Raw genomic sequence first — 15,018 nt, forward strand, 5'->3', positions numbered from 1 at the left:
AAGAAGCTGGGAGTCAGACATGGCGCCTCACACACAGTAGGCCATCAGTAAAACTTCGTGGAATGGATAACCGAAGAGTGAGTGAATGGCTCTGCTCCCAACCAGCTCTGTGATCTTGGGCGAATCACTTAACTCCTCTGACCCTCGTTCTCCTCAACCTTAAAACAGAGTCAGTACGAACTCCGTAGGGTGTGAGAATACCACGAGCTAAGTCTCTGAACAACCTAGCACGTAATAGGAGCTCAAAAATGGTAGCTATTGTTTTGGGGGAATGGGGCTCCCAAGCGTTGGCAGCCCAGCAGAAGTGTACTGACTGACATCTAAGGCGGATGCGCAGCCCCGAGCTGTTACTAAACAGTACTCAGGAAGCTTCCTTTGACTGACGGGTTGGGGAAAGGGTGTGTGTGGGGGGCAAGTTATCTTTCTCTAGCGAAGGCAAAAACTGCGATCCTGGGAGGAAGCCTCAGGCCTCCAGGACCGGGCGGGCAGTTACTTCCCCCATCTCCACCCCGCTGGGCGATTGAGGTCACCTGGGGCTCATTCTGGCAGCCCCTCACCCTCCCTGGAGCCCGTCTGGGTGCTTGGAGGCGCCTCTTCGCTGAGCGGCGGGGCCGGACTCTCGTGGACCGCTTGGGCGTGGGGCCAGGAGCGCCCTGGAAATGGGCAGTTTGGCGGCAGCCTGGCCGACAGGGTGTGTGTGTGTGTGTGTGTGTGTGTGTGTATGTGTGTGTGTGTGTAGTAAGGTCAGCTTCCTGGCCGCGCTCAGCCCGGGGCTGCCCTTCGATGGGGCAGTCTGAGTTGGGACAGGACAGAGAGGTTTGAGACTTTGGGGGAAACAAGTCCTCCAAGAAGAAGAAAGAATCCGGAAGGTCGGCCGCGCTGGAGCCAGGCGGGGCGGGGCGGGCCTGGAGAGGCCAGGCTGGGCCGGGGTATAAATGCTGTTGGCGGGGGCGGCCGTGGCGGGCGCACAGAGGCGCGCCTAGAGCTGCTGCCTGGCCTCGCCTCCCCGGCCGCCCCTGCGAGTCCAGGGCGCGTGAGCACGCCTGCGCGCGCCCGGTCCCTTCCTGGCAGGCTGCTTGTAAGATGAGTGAAGAAGCAGGTGGGGGAGAGGGGAGGCAGCGAGCGAGAGGGCGAGGGGAGCGCGGGCGCTGAGCGGCGCTCACTTGGAGCGCGGCGAGCGAGCGAGAAGAGCCTGATCCATGTCCCTCGCTGCCTCCCTGCCAGGCGCGCGAAGATGATGGCCATGAACGCCAAGCAGCCTTTCGGCATGCACCCGGTGCTTCAAGAACCCAAATTCTCCAGCCTGCACTCCGGTTCCGAGGCCATGCGCCGAGTCTGTCTCCCAGCCCCGCAGGTACGTAGTGGAGCATAATTACCGCTCTAAGGCACATTTTTGACAGGCACTAGCTTCATGTTTTTTTCATGTCGCCCAGAACAATCGCCGCTGTCTGAACCTCTCTCCTTGTCTCCCCTGCGCTCTCTCCCGGCGCGCTCCCTCTCTCATTCATGTCTCTCTGATCCACACGTCTGTTCCAGCAGAGCCTCTGTCTCCGTATTAATTTTTATGACCTGGGCTTTGAGGAGAGGCATCTCGGTTGCTTGAAAATGTGTTTTAATCCTGAGTTGACAGTATTCCCCACTGACCGTGCTGTGCGCCTTCTCGCTTGCAGCTGCAGGGTAATATATTTGGAAGCTTTGATGAGAGCCTGCTGGCACGCGCCGAAGCTCTGGCGGCGGTGGATATCGTCTCCCACGGCAAGAACCATCCGTTCAAGCCCGACGCCACCTACCATACCATGAGCAGCGTGCCCTGCACGTCCACTTCGTCCACCGTGCCCATATCCCACCCGGCCGCGCTCACCTCGCACCCGCATCACGCCGTGCACCAGGGCCTCGAGGGCGACCTGCTAGAGCACATCTCTCCCACGCTGAGCGTGAGCGGTTTGGGAGCCCCAGAGCATTCGGTGATGCCGGCGCAGATCCACCCGCACCACCTGGGCGCCATGGGCCACCTGCACCAGGCCATGGGCATGAGTCACCCACATGCCGTGGCGCCTCACAGCGCCATGCCCGCATGCCTCAGCGACGTGGAGTCGGACCCCCGAGAGCTCGAGGCCTTCGCCGAGCGCTTCAAGCAGCGGCGCATCAAGCTGGGGGTGACCCAGGCGGACGTGGGCGCGGCTCTAGCCAACCTCAAGATCCCCGGCGTAGGCTCGCTCAGCCAGAGCACCATTTGCAGGTTCGAGTCTCTCACTCTCTCACACAACAACATGATCGCGCTCAAGCCCGTGCTCCAGGCCTGGCTGGAGGAAGCCGAGGCCGCCTATCGAGAGAAAAACAGCAAGCCAGAGCTCTTCAACGGCAGCGAGCGGAAGCGCAAACGCACGTCCATCGCGGCGCCGGAGAAGCGCTCGCTGGAGGCCTATTTCGCCATCCAGCCGCGGCCCTCATCTGAGAAGATCGCGGCCATCGCCGAGAAACTGGACCTTAAAAAGAACGTGGTGAGGGTCTGGTTTTGCAACCAGAGACAGAAACAGAAACGAATGAAGTACTCGGCTGTCCACTGACTGCTGTGGGGCGCAGCGTCCTGGGCTGGGAGAGCTGAGTGTACACCACCCCCCGCGTGGGGGTGGGGGGGGGGAATGGTTACGGGGGACCCCAAGACGTTTCCTGGCAGGTCAGGCTCTCTCCCCTGAAGCCACAGACTTTCCCCTTTATCCCACCTGGTTGCCTCCCGGCCTTCTCTTTCTCTTCTTTCCTTTCTGTTCCCAGCGGAAAATTATGGCGCTAAGAAAAAAATTTATGAAGGGCAGGCCTGGAGGGATTAGCTCTGTCCCTGGTGCTGGAAATAGCTTTCGCGCGACCTCAGGGCGGGAGCCCAAATGCAGGGATGGTGAATTGACCTGACAGCACGACTTTGGGGGTGATGGCGCCACTTTGCTAAGCGCGATTAGACAAAAGCTGAAAGGATGCGCAGGCAGTGATAAATAATAATACAAAGTCTAACTGGGGCACAAACATGTACTGGAGATTTATTTAGAGTATATAAAATACATGTATGTTTCCAAAGGATAGCCTTATACTCCTTTCCCCTCTTACATTTTGTCCATCTCATCCTTAAGTTCTCTAAGGTAGCATGGACTAGGTTCAGGGAAAGTGTTCATGGAGTTTCGAGATCCCAGCTGCTCTCTGAGGTAAGTTGGGCTCCAGAAAAGATGCGCCCAATTCAGTGACTGAAAATGATATGATCGCATACCTTGTGCAAACAACAGCTGTCAACTGTTCGGGCTCATCCTCCCTGATCTGATGGTGTTTGAGTGGGTAATTTACTGCCTGCTGGAGAGCGAGGGGGATTGGTAGTGCTCTGGACCGATTGAGGACTCTCTGACCTCAGCTCGCTTCTCCAGCCAGATTTCCAGCGCAGTGTAGAGGCGGTTTTTCAAAAGTGTTTGTAACTTCTCTGAATCATATGCAAGTCCTTCCAACATGTCTAACCTCGTTGTGATTTTATTATTGTTGTTAGCATTGTTATTTCCTATTATTTATTTAACTCTGCTTCTTTCCATCCCCCTTATTTGGGTGTCTCCCGGTGGAGGTTCACTTTGGATTTGGGTGGAAAAAGGAGCCAGACTGCTGGCCTGGACCCTTCTCACCCATGTCCCTCTGGCCCCATCACATTTTATCTTTCGTTACTTCATGTATTTTGCGTGTTGCTGTGTGACCTTTGGTTTTGTTCTCCAAATAGATACAAATAAAATATTAAGTTTTCTTCTCTCTTTACCCCTTGAATGAACTTCTAAAATAAATGCTTTATTTTTCAACCCGAATCACAGTGCTTTTCTTTCTCAGAGGATAAGAAGTACTAGTCTGGGAAAGGATTTAAAATCGAAAGCCCATACAGGCTGTGTTCTCACTTCCAGTATGCCTGTGTCTGGCCATCTCTCCCTTCTTCCATGCAGTCTCACCTTCTCACTCTGACCTCCTTTAGGGAGATCTGGCAGCTCTTCTCCGGACCTCAGAGTTACAAGGCACTCCCCAGCACCCCACGCTTCCCTGCATGCCCATCTATCAGCCTCTGTTTGCTCATTTTGATTCAGACCCATTACAAACTTTGACACCAGACTGATGGGAACAGGAGCGTCCAATACTTCCATTCATTGGCTGAATAACCCTGAAGCCAGTTTCTTACCTTTTCTAAAAGCCTCGATTGCTTGTCTGTAGGATGAAGAGGCGAATATTTAGCTCACAAGTTTATTGTCAAGATTAAGTGAAGTTATTTATTTAAGGCATCTGGTAGTGTTTCGTGTTTGAGACGAAACATTTCAAAAGATTCAAATGTGTGGATAGGAAGTGAGTGGATAGATGCAAAGAGGGAGGAAAGTGTTCTTTGTTGGGACAGAGTCCGCTGGGGCCCCTTTGGGATCATTTTAGAAACTTATTTAAAACTGTCACACAAGAACTTACCCCAAGGTCTTTCTCCTCTTCTCTGTGGGAATCTAAATGATAGGTCTGCTGCAAAGATCCTAGCATGGTGCCTTGAGCACAGTAGGTGCTCAAGAGATGGCAGTTCCCTTCTTTCTCACTCCCTTCAAAAGGAGTAAGAAACCTTTTTATTTGTGAGCCGTAGAAACACCTTCAAGGCTTAAAAATTAATGTTCCAAGTCTAGGAGTGGTCAGCACATTTTCCCTCTGTGTCTTCAAAGAGAAGTGGGTCAACACCTCCGGCCTGAAATTCGGAGCAGAGTCGGTCTCCCCTCCGCACGGTGCACCTCCTTTGCTGCACAAGTAAACCTGGGGATCACCCCCAGCCCCTGGGCCTCAGCCCCTCTCCCCCGCCTAGCGCAACAGACCCATTGATGCCTCCACCTCCTTCTCCATCGGGTGTCCTTTAATAATAAATGCCCTTATGCCATTACATTATATTGTGGGTTTTGAAAATTTAAAATACGGCTGATGCAATATTAATTGCCTATAGTGGTATAAAACACAGGGCCGGAGCCCAGCCGGGCTGCAGAGGAGGCGGCCGTGAGCGTCCCGCGCCGAAGTGAAGCGCTCCAGACAGACGCGCCTTTGCGGGCTGCAAGGTTTCCTGCAGGTAAGAGCCTTCAGCTTTTCTGGCCCGGGAAACATACCCGATATCCGCCTCCGTCTCCTTTCTGAAAAGTGCCCTGCTGTTATATATATAAATATAAATATATATATATATATATATATATATATATATATATTTAAATTAATAGCCTCAGAAGTTTGGAAGACTTTTTTTTTTTTTTTTTTTTTTTTTTTTCCTAATGGCGAGGGAGAGATGAACCGCCTGAAAGTTAAGATCTGCTCCATAACTGGACTGGTTGGGTTATGAGTTGACCCGCGCCTCTGTGACTGGTCGGCTTCAGATGCCTGGGCTGCCTTAGCGCACTGGTATTTTGACCAGCTTCTACCTGCGGGGCGGGAGCTGCTGCTCAGTTCACAACGCGCCCCACCCTCTCCCACCCACTGAGTGCGACCGCTCGGCGCCGCTGCCTCTCTCCTTGGGCTCTCTCAGGAAGCCTCGGGAGCTGCGGTTTCTCCGGAATTGTGCAGTCGCCTCTGCGAGGCGGAGGCATAGACCTCTCAAGAGCGGAGGGTGGGTAGGTTCCAACCGGTTTGGGGTTCACATAGGCCTCTTTTGCATCCTGGTGGGCCATTTCCTAACCGTGTGACCTTGGGCAAGTCACATCACTTCTGTAAGCTTCTCTTGATGACTGCAAAACCTCACAAGAATAATTTTGAAGAGCAACTGGAAAATACTTCGGAGCAGATTTTCCGTTCCAAAATACCACCAACTTGAAACATTCACTGTCCGGGCCCAGCTGGGAGTTTCTTTAAAAGTCCGGAAGAGAAAGGGGGCTGGGAAGGGGCAGTGTCAGGGCTGTTTGTATGGAAAGCTGCACTGGGCCTTTCAAGGTGGGATTTTGAGAATACTCTGTGGAGTAGGGAGAGGATTCTAGGCACTTGGCTGTCTGGAATTAGGGTCTGACCCGGAATGAGCCGTGCCATGCAGAGCCCTGCATGGCTGAAGTCATGGGTTCCTCTTGAATCCTGGGCTCCTGGATTCCTGTGCAGATCTCTGGCCAGGAGTTTACTGTCTATCTCTCTGTGCTTAAGATCGTATGTTTTGTTCACTGTTTTATTTTATTTTTTTTTAAGATTGTATTTATTTATTTGACAGAGAGAAATCACAAGTAGGCGGAGAGGCAGGCAGAGAGAGAGAGAGAGAGAGGGAAGCAGGCTTCCTGCCGAGCAGAGAGCCTGATGCGGAACTCAATCCCAGGACCCTGAGATCATGACCTGAGCCAAAGGCAGCAGCTTAACCCACTGAGCCACCCAGGCACCCCTGTTCACTGTTTTATAGCCAGTGCCCAACTCAGGGTCTGGACCAGAGTGGCGGACAATGGGTATCTGTGAAATGAATGAAGGAATGAAGAAATGAGGTTTTTGTTTTGTAAAATGAAAGGACCCTTTCCAGCCCTATCCTTCCTAGATTCTGGGCACCTTAGCGAAGAAGAGACACTATGGGTGTGGGGGCAGGGTCAAGGTGATGATCTGAAGCTCCAGCTTCCATTCAGAAGCAGCCAGTTTCCTTCCTGTTTAAATTAGAAGAAGCCTTGCCTCCCTCCGTGGTTATCATGGGTACAGAGGGGATGCTCTGTGATATGGGCCCTCAGAACTTAAAGGAGGAATCCGGGGAGAGGATCAAGGGGTGACCTCTGCCCTGCTGCATGTTCCTGAAACTCTCTTGGCCTTTGAGCCTGGGTTATTTTACTTTCTTACCGAGAAGGAAACAACTCTGGCTCCAGAGTAGACAGCCCTGGGTGGAAAACCTACTCCATCTTTTAGATGAAGTGCCTTTAACTCTCTGAGCCTCGGTGGTCTCATATGTAAAGTAGGAAGAAAGACAATCTTTCAGGATTGCTGTGATGAGTATCGCACAGGCTAGGGCCTGACCCGTAATAGGCAATAGTGGATACTTAATCTTTTAAAAACATTGCTTATGCTCAGAGAAGTGAGAGTTAGTGTCGCCAAATCAGGGTTTGGCCTCCACTAGGATCAACATTTTCCCCTCTGGGAGCCACAGTGTTCATCTATAAAATGAGAGCAGCGGCACTGACTACCAGCTCTCCATGCGGTTGTCAGCGGTAAATCAGAAAGCGTACAAATAATCTCTGTGCACACCGTGTGGCTCAGGAACCGAAGCGACCTTGTAATTCGCTCTCCTGGAGTCCACGGTGTGAATCAGTTCCCGCTGAGAAGCTGGACCCCAATGGCGGCTCCTCGAACTCACGCCTTCCTTCTTTGCGGAATCCCGGCAAGCAGCAACGTTTTGATTGTTGGAAGACTCAGCGCAGCTCTCTTTCCTAAGGAGTGGTCTCCAGTGAGCAGAGGAAGCGGGGATGGAGTCTCTGATTCGGTCTCCCGGGTTCAGCTCCGCCTTTGGACTTGGTGTCCCCAAGCGTCAGCCTAGATTGACACTCGCTGTCGAAAGCCCCTCTTCGACTGAAGGAGAGACTGAGGCCCGGAGAGGGGCGGAGGGTCTTAGGTGGCTCCTTCTACCCTAGATTCCTCTCTTCTCCAGTCCTGCTATCTTACTACCCTGTTGTATTTCTTTCTTAGTCCTAATCATTCCCTGACCGCACTCTGCTTATTAATTTAGCAGTAAATGCGCTCAGGGCCAGTACCCGGTCGGCACAGTACCCTTCCCCCACCCCCCTCCAGGAACCCAGCGCAGAGCCTCCTACAGAGGGGCGCTTCATAAACGTTTGTTGGATAAGCGAATAATAAAATCTAACATGTGTCAAGGGCTTCCTGGATGTCAGGTACTGTTCCAAGCTCTTTATATGCATTATTAATCCTTGAATAACACGAGTCGGTCCCATTTTAAACCCCATTTTACAGATGAGAACGTGGAGGCACAGAGTGTTTATGTAACTTGCCGGGGACAAGATGTGACACAGCAATGTGGGGGAGAGCTGGCAAAACACCCACTTCTTCGTCTCACCGGTCCCCAAGCGAGACCCAGCTCTGTCGGGGCAGGCGAGGGGCGGCCGCCCGGACTGCGGGCGGAGCAGACGTGTCGGATTTGGCTGAAGGTGCCGCGCAAGCGAAGGAAGTGGTGTAAACCGACGCCCCGTGTCCTCGCAGAGTTTCGGGGCCCTCCACTGGCGCTGCGGGTCTCTTCCTGGTGGTTTCGTGCCGCCTCCCCAGTCTCGGTCACTATCGGCGTGGGTGCGTTCGCTTGTCTCCCACGCTACCCGCCCTCAGCTCCCCTCCAACCTCGCAGGCGCAAAACTTGACCCCAGAGCGCAGGAGCAAGACGGGCCGCGAGCTCTGCGCGCGCAGAAAGCCCCCTTCCCCTTTTCCCTCTCTTCAGCCGAGCGGTGGGAGCCCCCTGCGGTCACCCCGCCCCGGCGAGCGGACGGAGACTGCGAGGACCCCGGCAGACGAATTAGCCGCCCCTTCGATCGCTCGGTGCGGATCAGGTCAGGTTTCCCTCCGCCCCTCGACGGCGCTTCCGCAGTCGCGGGACTCCCAGGGCTCCCCCGCCGGGTCAGGGTTCGCCCGGCTCCTCCCCGCGCCTCCGGAGGGGGCTTCCTCTGTGCGCTGTTCTGGCTTGGGGAGCCCCCTGGACTGCGGGAGGTGGCGTTGCGAAGAGAGGGTTGCGCGGCCAGGCCCGGGCTTCTCCCGGGGTGTCCTCCCCATCCGTTGCTTTCCGTGTCCAGCGCGTGGAGGACTTGTCTCCAGAAAGCGTCAGTTCTCTCTGCCCTTTGCCTCAGCCCAGCACTGCCCAGCCTGGCGCTGGAGGCATACTGGAACCGAAGCAGCACTCTCTCTTGAGTTTTAGGATTCACACACAAAATCCTATTGTTCATCTTAAGAAAATCAAAATTTTGTTGGACTTCTTATACATATTTTGGATTGATGTTTTTACTTAGAATTACATAGGGAGGGACATCACCCTAATTTCAAAAAGTCTCTGGATGAATCCTACCCCCAACACCGTATCTTTTTTCTTCCACCCATCCCACGCGCGCACGCGCGCGCGCACATACACGCACAGGCACACGCATACCAGCACAGCTCCAAAAACCCCTGCGTTTCCTCCTGCGACAGAGCCTCCCTATGCCTGGGGCTTTGCTAGGCAGCTCACCTCTTGGCAGATATAGTTAATGTCCAGCCCTCGTAAATCAAGACCATAAAAAGCTTACTTTCATATGCACTCAATTTCTACCAAACCTAAACTAATTGCATAAATTCCTTTAGGCCACTCAGGGCTGCTCTCTGGGTTGGGATCTGATCAATTAGTCATTAGGCACTCCATTAGCTGGGGTTTAAGCTGCCTCATATAAATGTCTCCTGTCAATTTGCTTGTAATTGAATGAATAAAAAAAGGGTACAATTATTAGCACAGAGGATCAGAATGAGGAGAGGTCAATTTTATTAAAATATTCTAAAAATGTCTTAATCTAATAATAATAACAATAACAACAACAGAAACAACAACAATAATTGGAAGGCATTTAGACATCAGCCACTCCAAGAATCTCTCCATGTTAGAGAAAGGTCTGGCGTGAAACACAGCAAAACTGAGTATGTGTCTATGCTCTGCCACCTTGGGAAACTAGTCTGGTCTACCCTTAGGGCTTTAGTATTTTTACCTGTAGGTTGGAGGTGATTTTTTTTTTTAAACTACTTTTATATTTTGTCAGAGTTAATTCACGCATATAGTTAAAAATTGAACACAGAAAGACAATTTAATGAATCCCCAGCCTCAGCCACTTTAAGCTGTTTCTTTTGGAAGTTAATTGCAAATCTAAATAATATGGGTTTTGTACTATTTTTCTCCTTCTAAAGTTGAGAGTTTGTGTCTTCATATTTTGATTAAATAATACATGATTCAAATTCAAAAGAACTACAAGATTTGCAGTGAAAAGCCTTTCTTCCACCCTTGACCCCAAGTTAGCCAGTTCCCACTGTTGAATGCAAGTAACATTATCCATTTCTTGTGTATACTCCAGAGAGATTTTATTGGCTGTCATTTTTTTTTGATTTGTCATTTTTAGTCATTGTGCACTAATTTCTTGCTATGGTATCAGAGAACTAATAATAATAATAATCTTGAATAATCTTCCATACCAAGAAACCTTGGAAGTTTTATACAAAATCAATAATGAAAAAATATGAACTGGATGGGCAGTTGAAAATTCTGATTCCTTTTTTTTTTTTTTTTTGAAGATGCAGATTCCATGATGTATAAAAACTGCCTACTCACAAACAAAAAGAGTGTTTATGGACTGATTTGCATTCTATCCCATCTCCTTCCAAATAGAATGTAAAGCAGCATATCTGTAAGTACTACGGGATCAGTGAGCCCGTTTTTTGCCTTAAGAAGAGTTTTTCTTAAAACCGAATGTATAATAGCAGTGTATATTAGCAGTGTATAATAGCAGTGATGGGACTGGAGAGAACATCAGTGACATCATTTAATAATCTGCCTAGGGCTGAGGATTGAGCACGAGGCTGCAGAAATTCCAGCCAAGCTCCTGTGTGTGAAGGAATTACTAGTGTCAGAGCGTAAATTCTATCTCTGACAGCAGTTCAAGGTGGTGATCCGGATTGACTAATGGGCGATGTACAGGGAGCCATTGTTTCAGAGGCAGGATTGATTTGTACTGAGCCTTGCATACTCTCTCAAGGAATTCTTCTTGTAGTGAAAAGCGTAGATTGAAAGAGTTAATTAGGAGCATCCTGGTCATCTCTGGTCACCATACAGGCTACAGGGTGCAGTGGGAAGGAATCTGAAATGTGCACAGAAAGGTCTGAGTTGAGGCACGTTGTTCTATGTGTTCTTGGCAACTCAGCTCACTTCTCAGTGCCTCAGTTTCCACAACTCTAAGGTAGGGAACTGAATTCGGTAGTAGTGGTTTTGGTGAGAATTCATAGACTCCTTTGAGAATCTGAAGAAAACTATTTCCCTAACCAAGAAAAATGTAGCTCTGTACAGTCAGGTTTTTTGCTAACTTCTTGAAGGTTAACCGTGTATCTGCTAGATTCATCCCATGAATTTATAAGTCCCAGATTAAGACCCTCCTGGAACAGGTCCTGTAACGGCTGCTCTTCATCCGGCTATCTGAGTAGGTGATCAAATACCCATAAGCACGGAAACCAGTTTAGCAAACTGGGAAGAACTTTACTGAAGGTGAAAATAAAGTGTCAGTTAGAGTATGAGCCAATTGTCAATAAAGAATCCAAATAGCTTTGACAAAATTATTCTTCAGATCTATAGTCTCCCAAGAGACAGTGTGGTGGAGTGAAAAAAGCCTACATTAGGGGTCAGAATCTAGTGTTTTTGTTTTTGTTTTAACCAGTCTGCCAACAGCTAGAACTGAGATTTTGAGCTGGTGGCTTCCCTGCTCTGACCCTTTCTTTTCTTTTCTTTCTTTCTTTCTTTCTTTTTTTTTTTTTTTAAGATTTTATTTGTTTATTTGACAGAGAGATCACAAGTGGGGGGGGCAGGTTCCCTGCTGAGCAGAGAGCCTGATGCGGGGCTCCATCCCAGGATCCTGAGATCATGACATGAGCCGAAGGCAGAGGCTTTAACCCACTGAGCCACCCAGGTGCCCCTGACCTCTTTTCTTATGGGTAAAATGAGAAGAGGTGAGATGACTTGCAAAGCTGCCAGTTATGACATTGGTGAGCTTGTGTGTGTAGGCACTGGCATGTCTTACATTTAATATTTGTTTCAGCTTATTTTATTTTTCTATTTTGCTTTCAAAAGGAGAGCTGTACAATCAAAGTAGAATTGGAAGGAGAGGCTACCAAGTGTGGTGTCTGCTGGATTTCCAGCATTGAGGTTCTAAAACCATGAGACGGAAACATAACCCCACGTCCTAATGAAAAAATAAAAACACCAACAGTTTGTAAGTTTAAAAATTAAAGGCGGGGGTGGGGTAAAGGAGACAGGATGAAATTAAAACATTTTGTTAGACTAAATAGTCCTGGCTCAGACAAGCCGGTTCATCAGCAGGCCTGAGGAGCCCCAGTGAGGAGTAGAGGGACTAGGAGGGGGTGGTTGTAGGCTGGGCAGGGTAGTGTGTGCCTACCCCCCCATGCCATTCCAGCTTTGGCTGGAATCCACAGATAAGAGAATGCTGACCAGGGCTCCAGAGCTTCATTTTTTTCCCCCTCTCTGACTGGGGACAATGCTTGCAACCGCTAGCTCACTTAGCATATGAGGGGCTGTATGGTCACGTGGTTCGTGTAACATGATAAGAACATTGGCCACCTTCAATTCTTCCGGTTTCAACTTCGTGAAGTTTCTCTGGTCCTATAGACTTTTCCCCCAGTTTTATTGAGAGATGATTGACAAATAACATTGTGTAAGTTTAAGGTGTACAACATAGTGCTATTGAGCTACTGAAAATAATCACCACAATAAGACTAGTTCACACCCATCATTTCACATAGTTACAATTTTTTTACTTATGGTGAGAACTTTTACAATCTCCCCAGAGCGAATTTTAATATATAATATAGTTCTGCTAGCTATAGTCATCGTGTTGTACATTATACCCTAAGAGCTTATTTTATAACTGGAAGTTTGCACCATTTGACAACCTTCACCGAATTCCTGTGTTCTATAGTTTTTACTTCTCGAGTTTTTCTCCCATAGTATCTTTTTTTTTTTTTTTTAAGATTTTATTTATTTATTTGACAGCGAGAGACACAACGAGAGAGGGAATACAAGCAGGAGTGGGAGAGGGAGAAGCAGGCTTCCCGCCGAGCAGGGAGCCCTATATGGGGCTGGATCCCAGGACTTGGGCAGAGGCTTAACCCACTGAGACACCCAGGCGCCCCTCTCCTGTAGTATCTTGATATTGCTTATGGCTTTGGGTTGGACGGCCCTATGACTTCTAGTGTGATTAGGTCTTTGAGAGGAAGATCTGTATCTCTTGTCACAGTAGGGTTTTTCCATCACAAGAAGAGTTTTAATACTATTTCCTCAAATGTTTTACATTGTCATTGTTAGGCACATGAAATCCTAGAATATGAAGGGAGAAAAATTCATGGAGATTTTCTGGCTGGTGGACATGATGTTCTGTTTGTAGGTGTCCAGGAATCTATATTTTCCACAATCTGTCCAGCTGACTCTGCTTACATGCCTGGATTTAGGAAGATGTTTCGTATACTTTTTTCCCCCCACCAAAGTGCCCCACACTAAAGTTTGGGTATATAGCCAGAAACCCAAAATTACTTCCAATGCTTGTTGCATTTAAGGTGGGATAAAATTTGCCTCTTATTTCACAGGGTATCGGTGACTCTTTTTGCCCTCCCCACCATTGCCTTGTTAGTTTACTTAAGGAATTAATTGGGGCAGCACCCAGAACCTTTGGTGTAACCACACCCTGCACAATGATATGTGGCTCATAAGAACCAGTAGCTTAGATTGCCAGCAGATTCTAGTGCAGCCTCTTTATTTTAGGGCAAAAAATGAGACCTAAAAACAATTTAGCAGGTGGATCACAAATAGCAGTAAAACAAGCAACAAGTCTGAAGACTACTTTAGCAAGTACTTAACAAATTTTGAAATTAAATCTATGAACGAGCTATTCTTGCTTATAACCCTCCCATCCATATCTCTCCCTGCAAAGGTGAAGGGAGGAAAGGAGGAAATTTTAGGATACAGTGTGTTCCTAGCTTAAAAATACTGCTCCTTCTAAGATGCTCTGCAGACCTAGGTGAAGTCCTTATAATAAAACCCACGTTTTATTTTTTTAAATTTTATTTATTTATTTATCAGAGAGAGAGGGAGGGATAGAGCGAGCACAAGCAGATGGAACAGCATACAGAGGGAGAAGGCGGCTCCCCGCTGAGCAGAGAGCCCGATGCGAGACTCCATCCCAGGACCCTGAGATCATGACGTGAGCCAAAGGCAGAGGCTTAACCCACTGAGCCACCCAGGCGTTCCTAACTTATATTTTAAAAATGAGGTATCAGAACGATTAAACAACTCGGTCAAGGTCACACAACTGTAAATTATAGAACTTAGGAGTTAAACCCAGAGTAATCTACATCTAGAGCTGGACTTGCCACTATGCCATGCTTGCTCCTGTAGAATAAATTGGACTTAAATTTTTAGGGGTGAAATCAGAAGGATTTTATGTGAAAGAAGCTTAGTCTTGTTCAATGGGGCAAGAAGAGGGTATAATTAGATAAGAAATGAAGTCACAGAAGGAAAAATTTCTTTTCATACAGGGAAGAGGCTCTGGCAGTCAACATGGTCCAAGGAGTGAGCTGTGCTGTGAGCCCCTGTGTGGATTCAAGGCAAGATTTCAGAAAGTGACTGGGGGGTGGGGTGGAGGGTGGGTTTCAGCATCACGTGTTTGGTTGAATGAGATCACAGCTCATTCTGGTCCAAAAGCTACTGTCGCTCTGGATGTTTGTTCATTCTTAGATACCTCCAGTGAAAAATATAAAGGGACTATCTCCTCCAAAAAATGTACAACTTCCTTAAAGGAGCATAGAAAAGAAATGTTATTTTAGTAGGTATATCACAAATAGCGTAAAACAAGCAACGAGTCTGAAGACTACTTTGGCAAGTACTTAACAAATTTATTTATTATTACTTATTATATATAATAATGTTATATTAATATTTTAATATTTTAATTAAAATGTTATTTTAATACTTTTAAATGTCATTTTAATATTTTTATTATTTTATTATTTTAATATGTTATTAAATGTTATTTTAATATTTTTATTCTTGCGTTTGCCTTTTGGAATGTTGATACATGTACTTGAAGCCAATAACAGTAAAAACAGGCTCGGCTCCTTTACCAGCTTACCATGTTAGAAGAAACTCAGGGTCACTCAGCCTCCATCTCTAGTGTTATCACTGAGAGTCACTAGAGACTTCGAGGGAATGGGAGCTGTCTTTGGAGGTTTGTTATTGAAAAATGGTTTTGGGGACACCTGGGTGGC

At 48.2% G+C, this 15,018-nt stretch overlaps 1 protein-coding gene across 1 annotated transcript; it reads left to right on the forward strand.

Moving 5' to 3' along the window:
* The first annotated feature begins 1,234 nt into the window (after nucleotides 1-1,234).
* Nucleotides 1,235-2,567, forward strand: POU4F3 (POU class 4 homeobox 3). Its single transcript, XM_059174960.1, has 2 exons — nucleotides 1,235-1,354; nucleotides 1,671-2,567. The coding sequence occupies exons 1-2, from the start codon at nucleotides 1,235-1,237 to the stop codon at nucleotides 2,565-2,567; spliced, it is 1,017 nt and encodes a 338-aa protein (XP_059030943.1).
* The last annotated feature ends 12,451 nt before the right edge of the window (nucleotides 2,568-15,018 follow it).

This window comes from Mustela lutreola, chromosome 5 (assembly GCF_030435805.1).
Source record: "Mustela lutreola isolate mMusLut2 chromosome 5, mMusLut2.pri, whole genome shotgun sequence".
NCBI lineage: Eukaryota > Metazoa > Chordata > Mammalia > Carnivora > Mustelidae > Mustela > Mustela lutreola.

What these genes read in the sequence shown, in the direction of transcription:
- POU4F3 (XM_059174960.1), top strand. Translation starts at nt 1,235, where the DNA reads ATGATGGCCATGAACGCCAAGCAGCCTTTCGGCATGCACCCGGTGCTT. An exon ending in TCTGTCTCCCAGCCCCGCAG is followed by an intron (nt 1,355 to 1,670) that starts GTACGTAGTGGA and finishes TCTCGCTTGCAG; the next exon opens with CTGCAGGGTAATATATTTGG.